Source organism: Pristiophorus japonicus, chromosome 1 (assembly GCF_044704955.1).
Source record: "Pristiophorus japonicus isolate sPriJap1 chromosome 1, sPriJap1.hap1, whole genome shotgun sequence".
Lineage (NCBI taxonomy): Eukaryota > Metazoa > Chordata > Chondrichthyes > Pristiophoridae > Pristiophorus > Pristiophorus japonicus.
In genome coordinates, this window is record NC_091977.1 from 170,418,133 (window position 1) to 170,444,863 (window position 26,731).

Here is a 26,731-nt window from a genome sequence, read left to right on the forward strand (position 1 = left end):
CCTAAAATATGTCCAACCTACATATTAGTCAGGTGATAGTCAGGTGTCCCTAACGGCCACCTAAAACAGGAATTAGACCCCTTGCGTATGATAATGAAGGACCTAACACCTGTTTCAGGAACCCGCTCCTTGGTCAGTGTTGAGAGAAGCATGCACCAGCAATGCTGCACTCAGGTTTTCCTTTGGCCATCACCAAAACGGCAAGTTTATATATGCTTACCTTCCTGAGGAGCGGGGAGGACTAGAAAACTCTCCCAGCCCCCAGGTTTTACCTGAGGGCCACTGCCAGTAAGGCAGCCAGCCCAACTTGGAGTCTAGTACATTGGCGAGCAGCCTCTGAAGGCACGACAGGTGCCCACAGCTGACTGGAAATACGCTGATGAAACCTGAAGCCTAATTTTAAGCAAGCCTCAGGCCTCCAGCTTCTGCCACATGCTCCTAGTGTGCCAACTATTTCAGGCCTGAAAATGGGCTTAAACAAATTTCTAGGATATTAACTTCAAATTAAACCAGAAAAGTGGGAGCAGAGGGCATAATTTCATGACAAGTAAATTTAAAACAGATATTGGAAGAAATTCTTTGCTCAAAGAATGATAAATGTTTTGAAAAATCTGTAAGGTAGTGGCAAAAGCATTAAGGGCATTCATAAAACAGTTGACTGCTATAATGGAAGAATTAGGGTATTAGAGGGATGGGCTTTGATGAACTTTTCCTATCCTTGACTTTTCTTATGTTGTAGATTACACCATTTAACACCATTTTAATTGCATTTTCAAACTGCAGTCTGTTTTTCATGAAAAAAGGAGATTAGCCAGGGCACTGGGTTAAGAACCTTGAAATTTTATTAGCTTTTTACTATGCTAAACCCACAAAAACAAAGGTTTGAATACGGTACCAAGCTTTACTTTGTGGGAGAAGGGAGGATAATAATTTAAATGGACCAGTAATCTTTGCTTGCAATTTTCTCAGTTTTTGACTTTTTACGGATCTAAGTGGAATCAAATGGTGTAAAAATGTGAGCTTTACAGGAGTTTTGCAATGATAACAGACCACAATGAATTTAACGGCCAATTGTCAAGCTCTTTTAATAGCTGCACTCTGCCTCATTCACTTTTGTACATAAATGACAAATGGGAAGACTGAACAGATTTAGCAAAATAACACACATCACATTGAGTTAGATAGAAATTCTTTCACTTTTCAGACTCTCCTTCCAATTGTGGTACAGGGTAACATGAATCTGTTTTTGTATTGGAGGGTTTCAATGTGCTTCGTGTCATAAATACTGAATTTTACTGGAGTGTTGCTGCTGGTGTTATCATAGCCACTAAAGTTAGCTAAAGGTCATTCCATGGGACAAATTTTATGGAACCATTTCAGACCCCTTCCTAACAAATCCCATGGTATAAATAGAACATCCCGTTGAGGAATTTCAGCTGTTCTTTTTGTATTTTTAAGGCTTTTACATTTTCAAACACTTTCCACTTCTGAGTTGGCAAACACACTATTCAGTGTGTATCTCAGACCAATTCCAGCCCATGGGAAAGTGGCAGGCCTCTGCTCATTGTTTTCCTATGAAGACATTGTTAGGCATAGCTGAGTTGGGGCATAGCTAAGTTGGCAAACACACTATTCAGGGAATCACTGGCATGAAGATACCATGGCACAGAGTGGTGGTGCTTCAGTAAATTGGTTCTGCGACTGTTCTTTAAAGAACATCTTTAGGAGCAAGTCATAAGTTGTTGTGTGAGTAGCCTCAACCCAATTCCTGGTGGATGTGAGCCCATAGGCTGAAAACTATCTAAGTTAGCGGTGTCACTATAAAAACAGCTAGTAGAGGAAGTGAAAAAATTGACATTGGTATAGTAAGCAATGCCCTTCTCAGGTTAGGGCTGAAGTACAGAGAGCTTGATTTGGCATTTCAATTTCTGTTGTACAGGGGTCTAGCTAGGTGTAAACGCTGTATGCAACTATATGCCCATTTTAATCCCTCTGGGGTACTCAGCTGTTGCAACTGTTGATTTGTTGCTCCAAGGAATCTGGTTGGAAGATTGCTGTTACTCCACAACCTGATGCTCTTCTCATTGATCCCAGCTACAGCTTGTACTTAGCACTGGTTCTTCTCTCTCCTGTGCATGAGAATTCTGCGATTTGCAATAGGTCAGGAATTCTCGTCTGCAGCACAATCGGGTCCTGGAATGAAGTAGCAGTATCAGGTGGAAACTGCAGTCAATACCAGCGGGGAGATTTCCACTGCAAACTGGATGGACAGGTGGAGAAGGAATGTGAATTGGTGGTTGCGATTAGAAGGGGATTGAAATTTAGAGGGGGAGAGTGTCTATGTGAAAAAAGGAGGCAGCAGAAAAATGCCTCTGTGAATAAAGAGAAGCATACATCGGAACTGGGCGTTAGAGGGAAGAGTGTTTCTGTGAATTGGGGAGGTTAGACATATAAGGGCTAATTTTAACTTTCGGTGATGGTGGAAAACAGATGGGAGGGGATCGGATACCCATGAAACCACCCCCCCCCTCCCCCCCACCTTCCACAAATTTCCTTTCCTTTGACTTGCTGATCTGCAAGACCAAGTTTACTGTCCGACAGTGAAAGTTATAATATACTCCATAGATTACTTCCGAATTGCAGGAGTAAGAAGAATATAATGTCTCTGTGAAGGGGGGGTGGGGGGAGGGAAGGGACCTCTGTGAATGAAAGGGAATGCCTCTAAGAAGGGGGTCGAGTGAATGTTCAAGTAGCTTTGATGAAATTAAGGTCTGGTTAGCATGCTGCTGGTGGATAAAGCAAAATGTCACTTATCTTTCCTTTTTTAGATTAAAATATATCAGTTGTGGGGGGAAAAACTATTTTAAAATGAACCAGAATGCACCATTTTAATGTAAACATTTTCAGGATTATATTCCCAAGAAATGCATGTGGCGAAGAGTGTGGAGCATAGCATGTGGGAGAAGTTGCACAATTCTAAACTTCCTGCCTGTGCTACTGGTGTCGTACTCGAACCTCGGATTGCTTAGGCTGATGCTGGGTGCAAAAGTAAAAGAATATTACATTCCTCACCTTAATAAGCACACAAAAAATTCACCAATATATTGGTGAAACCAATAATACTTGAGTGTAAAATAGCTAGAGGAATTAGCATCTGAACTGAGCCAGTTATTTTTTTCTTGAGACAGTGTGATATATACCTTTTTTTCTCTGAGGTTGACTTTGGCATGGTAATTAATGTTCTGTTGTGGTTGAAGAGCCAATTAAAAAATTACGTTAATTTTCAATATTTATTTCTCAATATAACAAAAACATCTAAATGTTAACAAAAATCTTTGCATTGTAAAATTTGCTTCATCCAAATACAACAAAGCGCATGATTTATCATTGTTCTTTTCCCTCAGGATGCTGAAAGGAAAGGCTTGATGGATAAATTGTTTGCCATCCAGGAAGTGTGTATAGCTGTCCAGACTGGCCTGGATGAGGTCGCTTCCATTTACGAAAGAATAAAAAAGTGAGTCCTGCCACATTGTATTTGTCTGTTTCTGTGATAGTCCCTGCATTTCCTTCTGAGCAAAGTGCAGAATGCTACTTTTCTGGTAGGAAGCACCAGTTCAGGATGATGAATGATCAGGTCCTGTCATTATTTACCTTTCCACACACCAGCCTTTACAATGAGGACTTGCAGTTCTTGTTCTTGTGTAATTCATCTTGTCCTTTACTTTAGAGGCAGAGGAAGTTTTTCAAAGAAACATGTGGAAAAAAAGTTAGTAATTGTGAAAAAAAAGGAAGTGACCTAAATTAGATTGCTGCCAAGTTTATCAAAAATAATGCATAAAGGTTACTGGAACTGTTCTAACAAAAGACTTATTTAACAAAAGAGTTCTTGAATATTGTATGCATACTAAAAAAAGTTTTACTTCATTTCATTTCTCCAAAGTTTTTTTGTAATTTTGCTGGTACAACTAAATTAAATAAATAAATAGAATGTTATATGAGGAAATACTGTAATTACAACTGTTATAGATAATGAAAATGTATCTATGCATTTATACTTGTAGCAGATAATGGTGTCCGTGCAAGTTTCAAAAATACAATGGGCCAGATTTTGCTGAAAATATAATACAGCTGAACGACGCACACAGTTATTAATGTGTAAATCGGACTGCAACTTGTAGTAAGGAAGAGACACCCTTGAATTACAAATCGCCACAAGTTGTTGGACGATTTGCCCTGCTCCACTGTTAGCTTTGCGAAAACGGCATCTCTCCCTGAACTGCCCCGTGATTTAGATGAAGTTGCTGCATTTGCACATTAATTGCTCGTTAAACTCACCACAGAAAGTTAATAATGTAATTAGCATATCATCATCATAGGCAGTCCTTCGAAACGAGGATGACTTGCTTCCATGCCGAAAAGGGATGAGTTCACAGATGTTTCAATGAAGGACCTAATATTCCAGATCTAGAACTACATCTTGAAGGGTGGAAGATGCCTGTGCGTGGATTTTTTTAATGTGTGGTGGCCGTTGCATACCAGCCACCACATGGGTTTGACAGAGCGAGGTCTTGGTCCAGTGGCAAGGGTTAACCAAAATGACTGGAGACAGCTCTGCTGTATGGACCAGTGCACACACATATCACAGTGTGGGCTGGCCCGTGCTGCCCCTGGGCCCTCGCCTCTTCTGGGCCCCGAACTCACGCCTCTCCTGGGCCCCAATCATAAGTACCTTTTAACAGCTTAATAATTGTTAATGACTGGCTATCACCCTCTCTTGCCCAGAAAGTAAACAATTTTCACTGTGGTGACTCATTCCTTCAGATTGTGAATTGTTTTAGGAGATTTTAAAAATGTCTAATTTTAAATGTTCTTATTTTTCCTTTCTTTTTCTTTTTTCTCTCTCTTAATCCAATCTTTCTTTCTCTATTTCTCTTTCTGTACCTACTTTGACATTGAATTCACCCACTCTAATTCACCCTCCTCAATCCTTCCTGTGTTTATTTCTCAATCCTTTAATCTCATTGATTAAGGTGATACACTATTTGTCCCATTCTTCACCAAGGTCCCAGATACCCTGTTGCCCTCATCGTTATCAGCTCACATTTCCAGAAACTGTGTGTGCAAAAATGTTTTAAATGCTAGATGTGCATAAACAAGTCTTAACTAACTGGGCACACCAGGAGATGCTTTCCTCCAGTAAAATCTGGGAAATGTTCTTACACATGTTCTGACTGTAATTGATAAGAATGAATACAGTAAGAAATACAAGTATCTATTTTACCTTAAAATTGCAATACAGACCTCCAAGTGCGAATGCCCAAAAGAACGTCTGATGGAAGTGTTGGTCTCTCCTTAACTCTCTTGGCATTATCATGTTTATCTGTGGTTACTTATTGTATGTAACTAATTGCTTTCAGTAAAAATTATTTCTCATTTCTATTAAAGTACCTTCAACTGGACAGTTCCCTTCCTGACTTGGTTGGCTGTTTTTGTCCTTACTGCCGGCACCCTAATCCTTTATTTTGTTCCTCTAAGATACATTCTTCTTGTCTACGGTAGGTCAAACTTTCTACACTATGTTGTACACATTTCTTCAAAGGATTAATTGTGCTGTTAGTAGTTTTTGATACTAATTGTTATGGAGTTGCTTGTTAACTGACATACTCTAGTAGTGTGAGACAACACTCCGTGTCAAGAAATTGCAGACACAATTATATGGATGTTTGCCCTTTTAATGGTGTTGAAACAGAAGGTACTAATGTGTTCTTGCTCTAACAAGCTGGCAATAATAAATGACAAATACATTGACCTCTGTGTAGTGCCAACCCATCCAGGAAATTCTTTCATTTAATACAGTTTGTTAAAACTTTCCATATAAATTTTTATTGGATATACAGTTTAGTGTATGTAGTGTATAGTTTATTTCCTGGTAATGTTATAGTATCAGTCTGTAATGCCAATTACCGTAACATCTTACCTGAACGTGATCCTTATTATTATTTCACGATATAACTGCACCTGTAGCATACTTAGTACAGGGACAACATCCCAAATCCGGCAACCTCGGGGTCGGTTTTTGAATTTTTCCGGATTTCTGAGATGAAAATCTTACATCCCGAATCCAGCAACCTCGGGGCCGAGGCCGTGCCAGTTTCCGTATTTTTCTGGATTTCGGGCCGGACATTAAAACGGCTGAACACAACCCAAGCTTAAGTATAAAATATGAAAAGGAATTTACTCATAAAACATGAAATAGAATAAATAATACAAATTCACAATACCTATAAATCTCGAATAACACCAGAGTGCGTGAGTCAGGTCGGTTCGTGCCAAGGGGGGCACGTAGGTTGGGCCAGGCTGGGTCGGGTCGAGGGTCATTCGGCAAGGCTCAAACCGATCGCACGCCAGACTACTCAATCTGAAATGCGTTTTTGTAGAAATATCTCGTTTTCGGACAATGATTCCGAACTACTCAATCTGAAATGTGCTTTTGTCAACATTTCAGGAGATTTTTCATAACTCTCAACAAAAATATATTCCAATGAAAAGGAAAGACTTTAAAAGAAGGGATAACCATCCGTGGCTAACTAAGGAATAAAGGATGGTATCAGATTGAAAACAATGGCATATAATGTGGCCAAGATTAGTGGGAGACCAGAGGATTGGGAAACTTTTAACAACCAGCAAAGAATGACTAAAAAAAGTAAGAGAGAGAGAGAAGATAGATTAAACTAGCAAGAAATATAAAAACAGATAGTAAGAGTTTTAAGGTATATAATAAGGAAAAGAGTGGCCCCTTAGAGGATGAGACTGGGAATTAATCATGCGGAACAGGGAAATGGCAGAGACGTTGAACAAATATTTTGTATCAATCTTCACGGTAGAAGACACTAAAAACATCCCAATTATGGATAATCAAGGGGCTATAGGGAGGGAGGAACTTAAAACTATCATTATCACTGAAGAAGTAGTACTCGGTAAAAGAATGGGACTAAAGGTGGACAAGTCCCCTGAACCTGATGGCATACATCCTGGGGACTTAAAAGAAGTGGCTGCAGAGATATTGGATTCTTTGGTTGTAATCTACCAAAATTCCCTGGATTCTAGGGAGGTCCCAGCGGATTGGCAAACAGCAAATGTAACACCCCTATTTAAAAAAGGAGGCAGACAGAAAGCAGGAAACTATAGACCAGTTAGCCCAACACCTGTCATTGGGAAAATGCTGGAGTCCATATTAAGGAAGTAGTAGCAGGACATTTGGAAAAGCATAATACAGTCAAGCAGAGTCAGCATGGTTTTGTGAAAGGGAAATCATGTTTGACAAATTTGCTGGAGTTCTTTGAGGATGTAACGAGCAGGGTGGATAAGGGGGAACCAGTGAATGTGGTGAATTTGGATTTCCAGAAGGCATTCAAAAAGATGCCACATAAAAGTTTACTGCACAAGATAAAAGTTCACAGGGTTGGGGGTAATATATTAGCATGGATAGAGGATTGGCTAACTAACAGAAAACAGAGAGTCGGGATAAATGGGTAATTTTAGGGTTGGCAAACGGTAACTAGTGGGGTGCCACAGGGATTGGTGCTGGGGCCTCAACTATTTATAATCTATGTTAATGACTTGGATGAAGGGACCGAATGTAATGTAGCCAAGTTTGCTGATGATACAAAGATGGGTGGGAAAGCAAGTTGTGAGGCGGACACAAAAAATCTACAAAGGGATATAGACAGGCTAAGTGAGTGGGCAAACATTTGGCAGATGGAGTATAATGTGGAAAAGTGTGAGGTTAGCCACTTTGGCAGGAACAATAAAAAAGCACATTATTATTTAAATGGAGATAAATTACAAAAGGCTGCAATACAGAGGGACCTGGAGGTCCTTGTGCATGAAATACAGAAGGTATGCAGGTACAGCAGGTAATCAGGAAGGCAAATGGAATGGTGGCCTTTATTGCAAGGGGGATGGAGTATAAAAGCAGAGAAGTCCTGCTACAACTACAGGGTATTGGTGAGGCCACATCTAGAGTACTGCGTACAGTTTTGGTCTCCTTATTTAAGAAAGGATATACTTGCATTAGAGGCTGTTCAGAGAAGATTCACTAGGTTGATTCCAGAGATGGGGGCGTTGACTTATGAAGAAAGGTTGAGTAGGTTGGACTTATACTGAATGGAGTTCAGACGAATGAGAGGTGATCTTATTGAAACATATAAGATAATGAGGGGGCTTGACAAGGTAGATGCAGAGAGGATATTTTCACTCATAGGGGAATCTAGAATTAGGGGGCATAGTTTCAGAATAAGGGGTCACCTATTTAAAACTGAGATGAGGAGGAATTTCTTCTCAGTGGGTTGTAAATCTGTGGAATTCTCTACCCCAGAGAGCTGTGGAGGCTGGGTCATTGAATATATTTAAGGCGGAGATAGACAGAATTTTGAGCGATAAGGGAATAAAGGGTTATGGGAAACAGGCAGGGAAGTGGAGCTGATTCCATGATCAGATCAGCCATGATCTTATTAAATGGCGGAGCAGGCTCGAGGGGCCAAATGGTCTACTCCTGCTCCAATTTCTTATGTTCTTATGTCAAAAATGTCCAGTTTTCGGACAATGATTCCAGATTCCGGACTACTCAATCTGAACTGCGCTTTTGTCAAAAATGTTCAGTTTTTGGACAATTCCGGTTTTCGGAATTCCAGATTCAGGACCTGTACCTGTATATCAATCGCAAAAATAACTTTTTAAATTTAAAAATATATTGTGTGGCCAAAATATATCATCTCACCGCCCACTGCCGCTGACATTCCTCGTCAAGATCGCCCAGTGCCACTTTCGGGGATGGCCTTGAGCGGGCGGGAGGGGAGAGCCGCCGGGAACCTCCCGCTGGCATCAGTGGACGGCCGAGTGGCGCAACTGACCTCCCGCCCGCCGAGCTCCCAGATTCCTGCGGGCAGGAGTTGGTGAGACTCGGCGGCAGAACGGGGTGGACCGCTGGCTGGTGGCTGGTCTGTCCCCGACAGTAAGTCTTAAGAAACTGAAAAAAAGGTAAGTCAACATTTTTTTTTACATTTTCAACAGTGACTTACCTGGATGGGGTCCCCTGAAGGTCTTGAGATAGTTTTTTTATTTTTTATTGGTGATTTTTTTTTCAGCTCTTCGACCCTCCGTGGGCCCAACTCCATCCTCGGTGGCACTTGGGCGACAAGCACCTCTGCCGCCGAGAATAAGAGCTCCTGCCCGCTGCCGTCTAGATTGGCAGCGTACGTCATTCATTTTCCATCTGCCGACCTTCGAGGGACCTCGGCGATGGCATTTTGGGCAGCACTTGGGCAGGCAGAGGCCTTGATGAAAACTGGCCCCTGTATTTTTTGAAAATCAGAAATAAGCAGCAGGCAAGAAATAGAATTGCATTTATATAGCCCCTTTCACATCCTCAGAACATCTTAAACTGAATTACAGTCATGAATTACTTTTGCAATCTTGTCATTCAAAACCAATTTTGAACACAGCAAGGTCCCCCAAACACCAAATAAGATGAATGACCAGTTAACTGTTTTCTAATGTTGATTGTGAGATTAATGTTGTGCACATAATCAGGACAACTCTCTGCTCTGCTTTGAAAAATGGCATTGGATCATTTAAGTCCACCTGAACAGCCAAATCCTCATCCAAAAGGCAGCAACTTCAGGCATCGCAGCTTGCTCTCAGTGTCAGCCTGGTTTATGTGTTCAATTCCTGTAGCGAAGCTTGAACCAACAATTCTCTGCATCAGAGGCAAGAGAGCTACCATTGTGTCAAACTGACATGTGAAGCAGTAAATCAAAGTTGGTTATACTGTGCTCCATAAATTGCTCGAGTTTTTCTGTTACATCACAGTATCACTTTAACATAAGGGAAAATTAATGGGCTAGATTTTGCATTTTTGTGCCGATCACCCAAAAATGGGCATTATTTCCGGCGTGGGCGGTAAAAATGGGTTTTCAGATCGCTGTCTTGTCGCCCATTTTCAAAGCCCCTAGTTGTAAAGTCCCTACACAATATCACAAATCCACACGGGGCACATTCTATGGACAAGGTCACTCCATGACCTGAACCTTTATTCACAGGACCAAGAAATGATGACCCTGCGTGGGACCTCCCCTTATATACCTGGATGACCAGGTGAGGAGTGTCTCCCACAAGTTCACCCCCTGTGGTCAAGGTGTGCATTTCTCACGTATATACAGTATTGCAGTGTTGTTACATAAAGGTTACATACATGACACTAGTCTCCATTTAAAAAATGGGCGTTAGCGTTAAATCTCTCTGAACTTCTGCCGTAAAGTGTCACCGTCCTTAGCAACGGCATGCCAACGCTAGTTTCCCGCGATTCAGGAGGTCAGGGGTCATCATTACATGCGCAGAAGAAGAGACAGAGAGAGAGGGAGCAGAGAGGGACTGAAAGTGTGTGTGGGTGTGGTGTTTGCTTGTTTGGCTGTTGTGGGAGGCTCAAGGACGGTGACACTTTACGGCAGAAGTTCAGAGAGATTTAACGCTAACGCCCATTTTTTAAATGGAGACTAGTGTCATGTATGTAACCTTTATGTAACAACACTGCAATACTGTATATACGTGAGAAATGCACACCTTGACCACATGGGGTGAACTTGTGGGAGACACTCCTCACCTGATTCACCAGCAGCAAAAAGCCTACTAAGCACCAAGAAGGTAGTTGCACTGAGTATTTGTCCAACAAATAATACATAACATGGAAGGGATGGAGGAGGCCCTGGAACTGTTAACCAGGAACATTGATTGCAGAGGGCTCCCAGTAGTCCCGGAGTGCAGCACTGCACCCTAAGGTGCCACATCCCCATTGCCAATGACACATGAGAGCCAGGAGGAACATCTTGCTTCTGGCTCGGAGCACGTTCCCATCTCGGGACCGTTCTCTCCCGTATCCGTCCAAGCAGTGGTTGGTTCTGCCATCACCCCCCCCCCCCCCCAATGAAGCAGTGCCTGAGGAGCGCCTCGGCCAGGTGGCTTGGAGTCAGGAGAGGAAGGGGAAGGGTTAGAAGTGGGGAGGAGAAACGGGGGCGGGGGGGGGGGGAGGATGGAAAGTGAGGTGCATGGCCACAGGTGATGTCTGGGGCATATTTTTAGGTTGCTGCCTGCTATTTTGGTGGGAGGGTCGGGGCAAGGAGCGAGGGGGCTACTTTGTTGGTTTGCCTTTGTGTTCTATATTGCGGGAAATGGGGACCATTGTAATGATGTAAACGTGATAAATTTGTTGTGGGCTGGGGCGGGGGTGGGGTGGGATGTTTTTTACAGATATATTTATGATTCTAGACAAATGGTCGGGTAAATATTTTTTATTTAACATAACCTTGTTGCGCATTGTCTCAGATAGCTGCACCGTTACACACTGGTGATTCTTTAACATGAAAGGGTATAATTACACTTAACTTGAATCAACTTAAATTTTAACTGTCACCAAGATGATGCACACCATTGATGTATGACTTGCACACCCAGCAGTGTTGCAGCTTTGTATATACCACTGTTCTTTCAAGCAAAGCACTCGTTTATGAGCTCCTGACGTGAGAGTCTTGCAGCTGTGATGCCATTATGGACCCTTTCCTGCGGTCTAGCAGGGGGCGGGGGCATGGCTTCAACATCAGCCTGATTGTGTGGCCCGATGTCAGCGTCCACCTGATTGTCCTCCTCTTCCTCTCTCTCCTGAGGTGGACCGTCAGACCCTTCTGGCAATTCTTGTCCCCTCCTGATAGACAAGTTGTGCAGCATGCAGCACACTACCTGAGCTACCTGCTCAGAGTGGTATTGGAGCTCGCCTCCTGAATGGTCCAGGCATCTAAAGTGCTGCTTAAACACTCCAATGGTTTTCTCGACAATATTGCGAGTGGATCTGTGGCTCTCATTGTACCACCTCTCGGCTTCGGTATGGATGTCACGCAGGGGGGAGGTCATCAGCCAGGTGGCGAGGCTATATCCTTTGTCACCAAGCATCCAGCATTGACCTTGTGGCTGATTGGTAAACATGTCAGATACAGTGCTCTCACGCAGGATGTGAGCATCATGGATGCTGCCCGGAAATTTAGCATTCACTGCCATAATAACGAGTTGCACATTCAGGGAGTGGAATCCCTTGCGGTTCCTGAAAACCTCTGCATCCTGAAAAGGTGCCCGCATCACGATGTGCATACAGTCTATTGCTCCCTGTACCTTGGGGAAGTTAGCAATTCGGTAGAATCCTAAAGCCCTCTCAGTCTGAGCCTCCCTGGTCAGTCCATCCTGTGTACAGGGCTTCAGTGACCTGTCTAATGCAGCAATGTGTGGCGTGCTGAGATATACTGCAAATGTCGCCAGCTGAGGCCTGAAAGGAACCGTCGGGTTCTGATGGTGCTGGCAGGCTGCAGATCTTCCCTGATGAGCTGGCATATCTCACTGATAATCTCTTTGTGGAAGCGCAGTCTCCGAAGGCAGGTGGTGTCGCCCAAGTTGAGATAAGACTGCTTCTCCCTGTACTTGCGGGAGGTGTAAGGTTTGGTCCTCCTCATCAGTCTGGCACGTGTTACATTGGGCACATGATGCTGTCGAATGTAACTTCTGCCATCTCGAGTCTGCAGCATGTGCATGGTCTTCAACAGAGGGTGAGAAATGACAGGCCCCACTCCAATAATTATCTGTTTTCCACCGATTGTTCACAAAGAATGAATGCCCCACTAAGACACCGAGTAAATTCCAATCATCCACAGTATGATAAGATGTTTGTTCAGATGTTCACATCAACTCAAAACATCTCCAGAGTACATCCGAACTCCCCCGAGGTTGAAGCAGAGCAACCTTTTAAATGATGCGACCTGCGATTTAGAACATGGCGTCCATACCGCTGTGAGTAGTTCCAGTTAGTTCAACTTTTTCCCAGCGTTTTCTTCGGCGAGCGATAGTGTCGGCAATATGTGTGTGAGGTGCCGAAAGTAAGGATGGGCAATATACTGGGCATTAGTTTCAGCAAATGTGATCTTTACGACAAAAAAATAGTGGGCGGGTCGGTATTATTAAATCTCGGCTTTAATTACGTGCCGAAAGTAATGCTGGGCAATATTATGAGCGTTGAGATCGCCCATTCTGATGATTCTGCCCAAAAAAAGTGGGCGGGCAGTATTATTTTTTCTCGGTGTTACACACATGCCGAAAGTAACACTAAGTGACCGATAAATGGGCAACAGTTTCCATTTTGTGTCTAAATGGGCGATATATGGGCATTACACTTTATTTCAGCATTAAAATGGATGTTAAGTGGGCGGTATGCATGCAAAAATAATGGAAAATCTAGCCCAATATATTCCTTGAAGGCTATCAAGTGGTAATTTTAATCGTTCAAACTAATCATGGCTTTGTGCGTGGAGACTCATGTCCAAATGTAGTCTTCAGATGAAGCAGGATTGCATGGAAGGGGATTATTGGACCAGGGTGCACAGATGTAATGCAGTCCCCATTTTAAAGTCATACATTCTGTCCTTAAATTTTCTCTTTATAATACACATTTTTATTCCCCCACACTGCCACCACTGGCGGTAATGTGTAATTAGAACATGAAAATCTTACAGAAGTAGTTTCGATTATAAATGTGGACATAGGAATTTATAATGTGAAAAATGAACAGAAAGTGCACATTGATGTAACATTTTAATATATTACAGATTGTAAAGCATATATAAAACAATGAAATGCTTTGAGAAAAGTAATATTTTTCTTAAGTAATGGGCAAATCAAGATTACATTTACCAAACTATAAATTACGGATTTGAAAAATAATTATAGCTAAGTCATATGTGACAAAGTTATACAAAAGTTAACCTAAGAAAATGAAACAGCTGTCATCATGGCTAAATTATTGCATCCTAACACTATAAACTATAAGTAGAATTTGCACAGAGATTTTTTTGTTCTGAATACTGAATCAAATATTCCATAATCATTTTGTTGGTTTATACAACCGTAAAATTAATATTACAAAAATCAAATCTACCCCATTTATCTTACTCTGTCTTGCAAATAGTTGTACATTGGAGTGCCTGTCACCTGAGCCCAGCTTCTATTTTTGGTGTTGTGTGGTAAAAAAACATTATCAGATTAACATAGTTGTGGCGGTTCCATTCCATGTTTTCTGACAGATGCAATCAGCTAGGCGATTGAACTAGGAATTGTTCAAAGGGTTTGAGCTACAAGCACACGGCTAAAGAGAATGGTGTAAGGAGCACGCACAATATATTGAGCTGTTTTAGCAGATGTGTGTCATGTGTTGGGAGTGCATGTCTTTAGTTTCTTCATACTCTGCAGGTGTATTCTGGAGCATGTCACTGGCTTAGCAAAAGAGAAGGCACACTTCTCAGGAAAAAGGAAAATTGAATGTTCATCTTGCCCTTTACAACAATTATGGTAGTGGAGCATTGCTTCTCAGGAGGAGAGACAATTGGCATTAAAACTCTTGCTATATAAAGCTAGACAATCAAATGTAGACAGCTTTGACTGTATCTATGGAAAAGTCCACTCGTGCTCATGGCTGAAAGATGACAGGATCGCAGCTAGAAGAAAAGAGAATAAACTATGGATAAAATTATATCCCTAATTTCCTCACCTTTGAAGAAGCTAGGTGATTGTGACAGGATGTATTGAGCGGGTATAAACTATGTTCATATCGCTGAAGACCATACCCAATGAGGGTGAATTTCCTTGACCTATTGGTGGTCTGCCTCTGGTGATCAGTGCATGCTAATTCTCCCACAAAAAGATTGAGTAAATGAGGGAAAGGATAGCAGTGCGCTGTGGAATGGGAGAGGTGAAATAAGAGATGTGGGTGTATCAGTCTGTTAAAGGGGTTTAGTGTTGTGCATGTAAGCAATTCCAATTAGGGGAGCTGGGTATCCATCATGCAGGATCCACCTCCAGTGTGCATTGTGCAGAGGATGAAGATTGTGCTGGTACCCAGGGTGGAAAAGAAAGAAAAGGGATAGTGTCCAGTGTGTTACCTTTTCTGCCCTGGTAAGGCCACTCAACTTCTTGTGGCACTGGTCTGCAGTCCTGAGGTGAGTAAACTGCCACTTAGTGCCAATGCCACCTCCCTCCAGGTGAAACCAACAAGATTCTTGGCAGCTCTGCTGGCACAGATACCCAGTAGTCTGTGTCTCCCTAGCTCTATTTCCACCAGAAGGGCTTGGAGATCCGCGTCTGTAAAATTCTGGGTTCTTTATTTTTTCCATGCTTGGGTCCCATGCTATGCTGCCTTGTTTGGCTGTTTATTCCAATGGTTCCTTCTATAGACTTCTTGAAAAGTATGGTAAATGAATTGAGACATACTATCTGAGAGTCAGGTTAGTGAGCCAAGCACTGCTCCTTCTTTACCTAGTTGTTTCCCAGTGTACTGCTGCAGTTTTCAGCCAGAAATGGCCACTTAAAGGCTGTACTCCAACTTCTATGCAATCTAATAAATTACACATTTTTCGCATGGTATTTACATCAATCATTACTCCAAAAGGTATGCCTATGAGCTAACCCAGGAACCCCTCGTGTAAGTACCTCTTGCGGCCACAAGCTGGTACAAATCTTTTGCCACTGGCATAATAGCGATACAAATCATTGTGGAGAAGTTTGCCACCAATCTATTAAGCTGTTTTAAACAAGTTGGGATAAGTGTTGTGTGTTGGACGCCTTCTGATAATTTACCCAAGCATTTTTTTTGTGTGCAAACCGAGACAATGTCGGCAAGCCAATTTTTCAGGAAGGGCTACACATCCAAGGCCGATCCTGTCTTCAACCAACCTCCACACTAGTACACTTTCCAGAAGAAATACTCTTTTCACTAAACAGCGACAGAGTAACTCTTTCTACCTTTGCTTTACTAATACATCGCAATGATAACATTATTTGAAACAATAGAAAATTGTTAAAACTTACCTTTCAGAAATAATTCCTGCAGGCTGATTAATTATTCGAACATTATTCTGCAGACACCCTGGTACATTGAAAAATTAGTAGGGTGTAGTTTTTTTCTCTCCAAGTTCATCAAATGTTATCACTGCTGCTATAAGTCTTAATCATTTGCTATCTAGATATTGCCTGCAGTTATATTTAGCATGTTCTATGAACCAAGCTGACTGGCCCCCATAGTTATGTGAAAATTTAAATTGCCCTATGTTTTAACAGCAGACTAATTTGAAGTGTGGCTTGTCTTATCATGTGTTCGCCTTGGTTACAATTACAGCAGGAAATTAAAGTTACATATAAGAGGGTAGATGAAATTGGATATGTGTGAAAGAAACAGGACTAAACAAGCTTTGATCAGTAAATGAACTGAATTATGCACTAAGTCCTTTCCCATGAACTGTTAAAAGCTATCACAAGGAAAGAACAGTAATTGGACATTACTTTTTTAAAAAGCTGTTTGCATAGAATCATATTATTCAGTATCTGGTAACTGTGTAACCTAATATAGATGCGAAGTACTAAAGCTAAGTGCACCTAACTGATGTATTTTCTGCAATGTAACTATTTCAGTAACTGAATTATTTTCACTAATTGACACAAAGCAGTAAATTTTCTGTCGGCTTTTCAAGTGAAGTTACAAATGGAGCATAAATATTTCTTCATTGACTTTTTTTCCCATAGCCATCTATGCTTAAACCTAGTGACAAATAAAGGACTATATGAAGAACTATAGGAGGAATCTGCCTTATCCACAAAAGAACATAAGAACATAAGAAATAGGAGCAGGAGTAGGCCATAAGGCCCATCAAGCCTGCTCCGCCATTCAATAAGATCATGGCTGATCTGATCATGGACTCAGCTCCACTTCCCTGCCTGCTCCCCATAACCCCTTATCCCCTTATCGTTTAAGAAACTGTCTATTTCTGTCTTAAATTTATTTAATGGTCCCAGCTTCCACAGTTCTCTGAGGCAGCGAATTCCACAGATTCACAACCCTCTGAGAGAAGAAATTTCTCCTCATCTCAGTTCTAAATGGGCGGCCCCTTATCCTAAGTTCATGCCCCCTAGTTCTAGTTTCCCCCACCAGTGGAAACATCCTCTCTGCATCCACCTTGTCAAGCCCCCTCATAATCTTATACATTTCCATAGAATCACCTTTCATTCTTCTGAATTCCAATGAGTAGAGGCCCAACCTACTCAACCTTTCCTCATAAATCAACCCACTCATCCCCAGGATCAACCTAGTGAACCTTTCCTGAACTGCCTCCACAGCAAGTATATCCTTTTGTAAATATGGAAACCAAAACTGCCAGCAGTATTCCAGGGTGTGGCCTCACCAATACCCTGTACAGCTGTAACAAGACTTCCCTGCTTTTATACACCATCCCCTTTGCAATAAAGACCAAGATTCCATTGGCCTTCCTGATCACCTGCTGTACTTGCATAGTGTCCTTTTGTGTTTCATGCACAAGCACCCCCAGGTCCCGCTGTACTTTGCAATCTTTCTCGATTTAAATAATAACTTACTCTTTGATTTTTTTCTGCCAAAGTACATGACCTCACATTTTCCAACATTATACTCCATCTGCCAAACTCTTGCCCACTCACTTCGCCTGTCTATGTCCTCCTGCAGCCTCTTTATGTCCTCCTCACACATTACTCTTCCTCCCATCTTTGTACCGTCAGAAAACTTGGCTACGTTACACTCAGTCCTCTTTTCCAAGTCGTTAATATAGATTGTAAATAGTTGGGGTCCCAGCACTGATCCCTGCGGCACCCCACTTGTTACAGATTGCCAACCACAGAATGAACCATTTATCCCGACTCTCTGTTTTATGTTTGTCAGCCAATCTTCTATCCATGCTAATATATTACCCCTAACCCTGTGAATTTTTATCTTGTGCAGTAACCTTTTGTGTGGCACCTTGTCAAATGCCTTCTGGAAGTCCAAATACACCATATCCACTGGTTCCCCTTTATCCACCCTGTTCATTACATCCTCAAAGAATTCCAGCAAATTTGTCAAACATGACTTCCCCTTCATAAATCCACGCTGACTTTGCCTGATCAAATTTTGCTTTTCCAAATATCCTGTTACTGCTTCTTTAATAATGGACTCCAACATTTTCCCAGCCACAGATGTTAGGTTAACTGGTCTATAGTTTCCTGCTTTTTGTCTGCCTCCTTTTTTGAATAGGGGTGTTACATTTGCAGTTTTCTAATCTGATGGGACCTCCTCAGAGTCCAGGGAATTTTGGTAAATTACAACCAATGCATCCATAATCCTTGCCGCTACTTCTCTTATGTGCCACATAAAAGGTTACTGCACAAGATAAAAGTTCACGGGGTTGGGGGTAATATATTAGCATGGATAGAGGATTGGCTAAACAACAGAAAACAGAGAGTCGAGATAAATGGGTCATTTCTGGTTGGCAAACAGTAACTAATGGGTGCCACAGGGATCGGTGCTGGGCCTCAACTATTTACAATCTATCTTGGATGAAGGGACCGAGTCGAATGTAGCCAAGTTTGCTGATGATATAAAGATGGGTAGGAAAACAAATTGTGAGGAGGACACAAAAAATCTGCAAAGTGATATAGACAGGCTAAGTGAGTGGGCAAACATTTGGCAGATGGAGTATAATGTGGGAAAATGTGACGTTATCCATTTTGGCAGAAAAAATAGAAAAGCAAATTATAATTTAAATGGAGAAAAATTGCAAAGTGCAAAGTACAGAGGACCTGGGGGTCCTTGTGCATGGAACACAAAAACTTAGTATGCAGATACAGCAAGTAATCTGGAAGGCAAATGGAATGTTGGCCTTTATTGCAAGGGGGATAGAGTATAAAAGCAGAGAAGTCCTGCTACAACTGTACAGGGTATTGATGAGGCCACACCTGGAGTACTGCAGACAGTTTTGGTCTCCATATTTAAGGAAGGATATACTTGCATTGGAGGCTGTTCAGAAAAGGTTCACTAGGTTGATTCCGGAGATGAGGGGGTTGACCTATGAAGATGGGTTGAGTAGGTTGGGCCTATACACATTGGAGTTCAGAAGACTGAGAGGTGATCTTATCGAAACATATAAGATAATGAGGGGGCTAGACAAGGTGGATGCAGAGAGGATATTTACACTCATAGGGGGAAAAAAAACTAGGGAACATAGTCTCAGAATTAGGGGCCACCCATTTAAAACTGAAATGAGGAGAAATTTCCTCGGAGGGTTGTAAATCTGTGGAATTCTCTGTCCCAGCTGGAGGTTGGGCTGAGGCGAGGTGTGGCTAGGCAAGGTCGGGCCGAGTCCGGGGAAGATTGGTCGGGTTGGGGGAGGTCGGGTGGCCGGAGGTCGGGCCAAGGTGGGGTCGGGCGGCTGGAGGTCGGACCGAGGCCAGGGAAGGTCGGTCGGGCCGAGGTCGGTCGGCCGGGGGAGGTCGGGCGGAACGAGGTCGTGGGGAAGGTTTTTTCGGGCCGAGACCAGGGGATGTCGGGGGAGGTTGGGCGGCCAGAGGTGGGGTTGCGGACAGACAGCTACCGGGTGCGTACAGCTCTTCTCTCTTTCTCATTTTGGACTACCCAAGAGTGCTAGACCGAAGTCAGCATAGATCCACTCTCGAGCTCTTTCTCCTTGAACTGCCCAAGAGTCTTTGACTGAAGTCAGCAAAGATCCACCCTCGGGAGTTCTCCACTCCACCATCTGCACTGAAAGCATTTTAGGTCTTTTATACTCGTTTTAGGGGTGGACCTGGGGTAGAATGTCATGGCCTTACAGCATGCTGATGACTGTTTTCCCCTTATCTCATTCAGCCCTGTCCTCTCAAGTCTGGAGTCAGACATACCATTCTCGGCCTTCACTTTGTTTGCAGCTGCATGATATCAGTTATTTAGCTGTGCAAAACTAACTATTTCATTCCATTATCAGACTATTGTACCATGGAATGAATCATTAAGTTCCCAAAGCTATTTTCACACACTAGTTAACTTATGCATTTTAGTAAGCAGTTTTGTTAAACAAAGTCAAAATTCTAACTTAAAATTCTGATATAGTTATTAGCGTTAATGGAAGAAACATAGGTATTGGATCTTGGTTGGCCAAATTAAAGATACAGTCAGAAGTCTTTCAAGCAAGGTCATATGTGACTGGCACTGTAGAAACATAGAAACATAGAAAATAGGTGCAGGAGTAGGCCATTCAGCCGTTCGAGCCTGCATCACCATTCAATAAGATCATGGCTGATCATTCACCTCAGTACCCCTTTCCTGCTTTCTCTCCATACCCCTTGATCCCTTTAGCTGTAAGGGCCATATCTAACTCCCTCTTGAATATATCCAATGAACTGGCATCAACAACTCTCCGCGGTAGGGAATTCCACAGGTTAACAACTCTCTGAGTGAAGAAGTTTCTCCTTATCTCAGTCCTAAATGGCCTATCCCTTATCCTTAGACTATATCCCCTGGTTCTGGACTTCCCCAACATCGGGAACATTCTTCCTGCATCTAACTTGTCCAGTCCCATCAAAATGCTATATGTTTCTATGAGATCCCCTCTCATCCTTCTAAACTCCAGTGAATACAGGCCCAGTTGATCCAGTCTCTCCTCATAGGTCAGTCCTGCCATCCCGGGAATCAGTCTGGTGAACCTTCGCTGTACTCCCTCAATAGCAAGAACGTCCTTCCTCAGATTAGGAGACCAAAACTAAACACAATATTCCAGGTGAGGCCTCACTAAGGCCCTGTACAACTGCAGTAAGACCTCCCTGCCCCTATACTCAAATCCCCTAGCTATGAAGGCCAACATACCATTTGCCTTCTTCACCGCCTGCTGTACCTGCATGCCAACTTTCAATGACTGATGTACCATGACACCCAGATCTCGTTGCACCTCCCCTTTTCATAATCTGCCGCCATTCAGATAATATTCTGCCTTCATGTTTTTGCCACCAAAGTGGATAACCTCACATTTATCCACATTATACTGCAATTGCCACACGTTTGCCCACTCACCTAACATGTCCAAGTCACCCTGCAGCCTTTCAGCATCCTCCTCACAGCTCACACCACCACCCAGCTTAGTGTCATCTGCAAACTTGGAGATACTACACTCAATTCCCTCATCCAAATCATTAATGCATACTGTAAATAGCTGGGGTCCCAGCACTGAGCCCTGCGGCAGCCTACTAGTCACTGCCTGCCATTCTGAAAAGGACCCATTTATCCTGACTCTCTGCTTCCTGTCTGCCAACCAGTTCTCTATCCACGTCAGTACATTACCCCCAATACCATGTGCTTTAATTTGCACACCCATCTCTTGTGTGGGATCTTGTCAAAAGCCTTTTGAAAGTTTAAATACACCATATCCACTGGTTCTCCCTTGTCCACTCTACTAGTTACATCCTCAAAAAATTCTAGAAGATTTGTCAAGCAGGATTTCCCTTTCATAAATCCATGCTGACTTGGACCGATCCCATCATTGCTTTCCAAATGTGCTGCTATTTCATCTTTAATAATTGATTCCTACATTTTCCCCATTTCTGATGTCAGGCTAACCGGTCTATAATTACCCATTTTCTCTCTCCCTCCTTTCTTAAAAAGTGCTGTTACATTAGCTACCCTCCAGTCCAGAGGAACTGATCCAGAGTCGATAGTTGGAAAATGATCACCAATGCATCCACTATTTCTAGGGCCACTTCCTTACATACTCTGGGATGCAGACTCTCAGGCCCCGAGGATTTATCGGCCTTTAATCCCATGAATTTCCCTAACACAATTTCCCGCCTAATAAGGATTTCCTTCAGTTCCTCCTCACTAGACCCTCGGTCCCCTATTATTTTTGGAAGATTATTTGTGTCTTCCTTCGTGAAGACAGAACCAAAGTATTTGTTTAACTGGTCCACCATTTCTTTGTTCCTCATTATAAATTCACCTGAATCTGACTGCAAGGGACCTACGTTTGTTTTCACTAATCTTTTCGCTTCACATATCTATAGAAGCTTTTGCAGTCAGTTTTTATGTTCCCAGCAAGCTTCCTCTCATACTCTATTTTCCCCCTCCTAATTAAACCCTTTGTCCTCCTCTGCTGTATTACAAAATTCTCCCAGTCCTCAGGTTTGCTGCTTTTTCTGACCAATTTATATGCCTCTTCCTTGGATTTAACACTATCCTTAATTTCCCTTGTTAGCCACGGTTGAGCCACCTTCCCCGTTTTATTTTTACTCCAGACAGGGATGTATAATTGTTGAAGTTCATCCATGTGATCTTTAAATGTTTGCCATTGCCTATCCACCGTCAACCCTTTAACTATCACTCGCCAGTCTATTCTAGCCAATTCACGTCTCATACCATCGAAGTTACCTTTCCTTAAGTTCAGGACCCTAGTCTCTGAATGAACTATGTCACTCTCCATCTTAATAAAGAATTGTACCATATTATGGTGACTCTTACCCAAGGGGCCTCGCACAACAAGATTGCTAATTAGTCCTTTCTCATTATACATCACCCAGTCGAGGATGGCCAGCCCTCTAGTTGGTTCCTCGATATATTGGTCTAGAAAACCATCCCTAATACACTCCAGGAAATCTTCCTCCACCGCATTGCTACCAGTTTGGTTAGCCCAATCAATATGTAGATTAAAGTCACCCATGATAACTGCTGTATCTTTATTGCACGCATCCTTAATTTCTCATGTGGAATGTTATAACATTTGCAGCGAATTTAAAACATAGGCAAATTTTAAGCAACCATCCAGCTATTCTCATACTAGTCTGAAGACACTTTTATCTCAAGCTCTAATACAATCATCTAAACACAGTATTATTCGCGTCACAATTTCATTTGCATAACCATATATTTTTAGGTATCCCTAATTTCCAACAATATCCAAGTACTTTTTAAATGCGATGAAAGTTTTTCCCTCTACTACTCTTTCAGGCAATGAGTTCCAAACCCCCACCCCCTCTCGGTGAAAAAAACTCTCCAACTCCCCTCGAATCCTTCTACCAATTACTTTAAATCTATGACCCCTGGTTATGCTATGGGAACTAGTTTCTTCCAATTCACTCTATATAGGCCCTTCATAATATACACCTCAATTAAACCTCCTCTTAGCCTCCTCTGTTCCAAAGAAACAATCCAGCCTATCCGATTTTTCCTCGTCGCTAAAATTCTTCAGTCCTGGCAACATCCTCACAAATCTCCTCTGTACTCTCTCTAGTGCAATCACATCTTTCCTGTAATGTGGTGACCAGAACTGTACGCAATACTCTTGCTGTAGCCTAACTGGTGTTTGAAACAGTTCCAGCATAACCTCCCTGCTCGTACATTCTATGCCACGGCTAATAAAGGAAGGTATCCCGTGTGCCTTTTTAACCACCTTATCTACCTGTTCTGCTACCTTCAAGGTTCTGTGGCCATGCACTCCAAGCTTCCTCTGAACTTCTCAGTATCCTACCATTTATTATGTATTCCCTTGCCTTCTTAACCCTCCCCAAATGCATTACCTCACACTTCTCCGGATTCAACTCCATTTCCATTTTTCTGCCCACCTGATCAGTCCATTGATATCTTCCTGCAGTCAACAGCTTTCTTCCTCAACTACATGGCCAATTTTTGTAAGATCTGCAAACATTTTAATCATGGTCCCTATATTGAAGTCTAAATCATTGATATATACAGTGTGACGTCCAAAATCCGGAAACCTCGGGACCATTGGTTGATCAAGCCGAGATCGATTGGGCCGAGGTTGGGGGGGGGGGGGGTCAGTTGGGCCGTGGCCGGCGGAGGTCGGTCGGTCGGGGGCCGGCCAGAGGATGGGGGAGGTCAGTTGGGCCACAGGAGGTCGGGGGAGATTGGCCGGAGGTTGAGGAGTGGCCGGAGGCTGGGCCAAGGTGTGGGGAGATATGGTGCTGGAGATCGGGCGACTGGAATCCGGGGGAGGTCGGGGGATGCCGGTCGGCCGAAGGTCGGGCGGCCGGAGGTCGTGGGAGATCAGGCTGGAGGTCGGGCGGCCGGAAGCTGGGAGAGGTCGGGCCGAGGCCGGGGAAGGTCAGGCAGCCGAGGTGGGGAGTCTGGATTTCGGAACATTTTCCAGTTTCCAGACGACCCTGCCACGATTCGGCCCGGTGTCCGGATTCCTGAACATTCCGGATTCCGGAACTCCAGATTTTGGATGTCGCACCTGTACCACAAAAAGCAGGGTCTGAGTCCTGCAGAACCCCACTGGAAACAGCCTTCCAGTCACAAAAACACCCATCAACTATTACCCTTTGCTTCCTGCAATTGTGCCACTTTTGGATTCAACTTGCCACTTTACATAAGAACATAAGAAATAGGAACAGGAGAAGTCCATATGGCCCCTCGAGCCCGCTCTGCCATTTAATACGATCATGGCTGATCTAATCATGGACTCAGGTCCACTTCCCCGCCCGCTCCCCATAACCCCTTATTGTTCAAGAAACTCTCTATTTCTGTCTTAAATTTATTCAATGTCCCAGCTTCCAAAGCTCTCTGAGGCAGCAAATTCCACAGATCCACAACCCTCGGAGAAGAAATTTCTCCTCATTTCAGTTTTAAATGGGCGGTGCCTTATTCTAAAATTATGCCCTCTAGTTCTAGTCTCCCCTATCAGCGGAAACATCCTCTCTGCATCCACCTTGTCAAGCCCCATCATAATCTTATACATTTCGATAAGATCATCTCTCATTCTTCTGAATTCCCATGAGTAGAGGCCCAATCTACTCAACCTTTCCTCACAACTCCTCATCTCTGGAATCAACCTTGTGAACCTTCTCTGAACTGCCTCCAAATTCGTCAATATGGAAACCAAAACCAAAACTCAGTATTCCAGGTGTGGCCTCACCAATACCCTGTACAACTGTAGCAAGACTTCCCTGCTTTTATACTCCATCCCCTTTGCAATAAAGGCCAAGATTCCATTGGCCTTCCTGATCACTTGCTGTACCTGAATACTAACCTTTTGTGTTTCATGCACAAGAACCCCCAGGTCCCGCTGTACTGCAGCACTTTGCAATCTTTTTCCATTTAAATAATAACTTGCTCGTTGATTTTTTTTCTGCCAAAATGAATGACCTCACACTTTCCAACATTATACTCCATCTGCCAAAATTTTGCCCACATAGTCTGTCTATGTTCTTTTGCAGATTTTGTGTGTCCTCCTCACACATTGGTTTTCTTCCCATCTTTGTATCGTCAGTGAACTTGGCTACGTTACACTCAGTCCCTTCCTCCAAGTTGTTAATATAGATTGTAAATAGTTGGGGTCCCAGCACTGATCCCTGCGGCACCCCACTGGTTACTGATTGCCAACCCAAAAATGACCCATTTATCCTGACTCTCTTTTCTGTTCATTAGCCAATCCTCTATCCATGCTAATATATTACCCCCAACCCCGTGATCTTTCATCTTGTGCAGTAACCTTTTATGTGACATCTTGTCAAATGCCTTCTGGAAATCCAAATACACTACATCCACTGGTTCCCCTTTATCCACGCTGTTCGTTACATCCTCAAAAATTCCAGCAAATTTGTCAAACATGACTTCCCCTTCATAAATCCATGCTGACTCTGCCTGACCAAATTTTGCTTTTCCAAATGTCCTGCTACTGTTTCTTTAATAATGGACTCCAACATCTTCCCAACCACAGATGTTAAACTAATTGGTCTATAGTTTCCTGCTTTTTGTCTGCCTTCTTTTTTGAATAGGGGCGTTACATTTTCAGTTTTCCAATCTGCTGGGACCTCCTCAGAAGCCAGGGAATTTTGGTAAATTACAACTAATGCATTCACTATCCTTGCCGCTACTTCTCTTAAGACCCGAGGATGCAAGCCATCAGGTCCAGGGGATTTATCCGCCTTTAGTCCCATTATCTTACTGAGTACCACCTCCTTAGTGATTGTGATTGTGTTAAGTTCCTCCCCCCCTGTAGCCCCTTGACTATCCACTGCTGGATATATGAAATACTGATATAAAATATTTGTTCAGAGTTTCTGCCATCTCCATGTTCCCCATTACTAATTCCCTGGTCTCTTGGTTCCCTTAGGCTTTTACCTTTATGACCCATCTGCCATGTGGGAACTTGTCTAAAACATTGATAAAATCCATATACACTACATCAAAAGCACTACCCTCACCGACCCTCCTTGCTTCTTCCTCAAAAAATGTAATCAAGTTAGTCAGATACGACCTTCCCGTAATAAATCCATGCTGGCTGTTCCTGATTAATCCATGCCTTTCTAAATGACGATTAATACTATCCCTCAAATCATTCCTAATAATTTGCCCACCATCGAGGTTAGACTGACTGGCCTATAATTATTTGGTCTATACTTTGCTCCCTTTTTAAACAATGGTACAACATTAGCAGTCCTCCGGCACCACGCCTGTAGCCAGAGAGAATTGGAAAATGATTGTCAGAGCATCAGCTATTTAGCCTGGGATACATTTCATCTGGGCCTGGTGCTTTATCTACTTTAAAAGCTGCTAAACCTCTTAATAGTTCTTCTCTCACTATGTTTATCTCATCTAATATTTCACACACCTCCTCCTTAACTACAATGTCTGCATTGTCCCTCTCTTTTGTGAAGACAAATGCAAAGTATTCATCAAGACTATATCCAAATCTATGCGCATACACACCAATTATTAAAAAATTGATTATTTTTATCAAGGCATGCAGTTTATAAAAAGGATACAGAACAAACACAAAATTCAACAGGTAGCCTTCATTTAGCATGGTAA

General features: G+C 42.7%; 1 protein-coding gene across 5 annotated transcripts in view; it reads left to right on the top strand.

Moving 5' to 3' along the window:
* The window catches only part of mctp1a (multiple C2 domains, transmembrane 1a), a 979,537-nt gene that overhangs the window by 923,975 nt on the left and 28,831 nt on the right, over positions 1-26,731 (top strand). For all 5 annotated transcript variants that reach the window (XM_070884895.1, XM_070884861.1, XM_070884869.1 and 2 more), the window contains 2 exons: positions 3,405-3,514; positions 5,446-5,555. In XM_070884895.1, the coding sequence (XP_070740996.1) occupies positions 3,405-3,514; positions 5,446-5,555 (220 nt within the window). The remainder of the gene's footprint in view (positions 1-3,404; positions 3,515-5,445; positions 5,556-26,731) is intronic.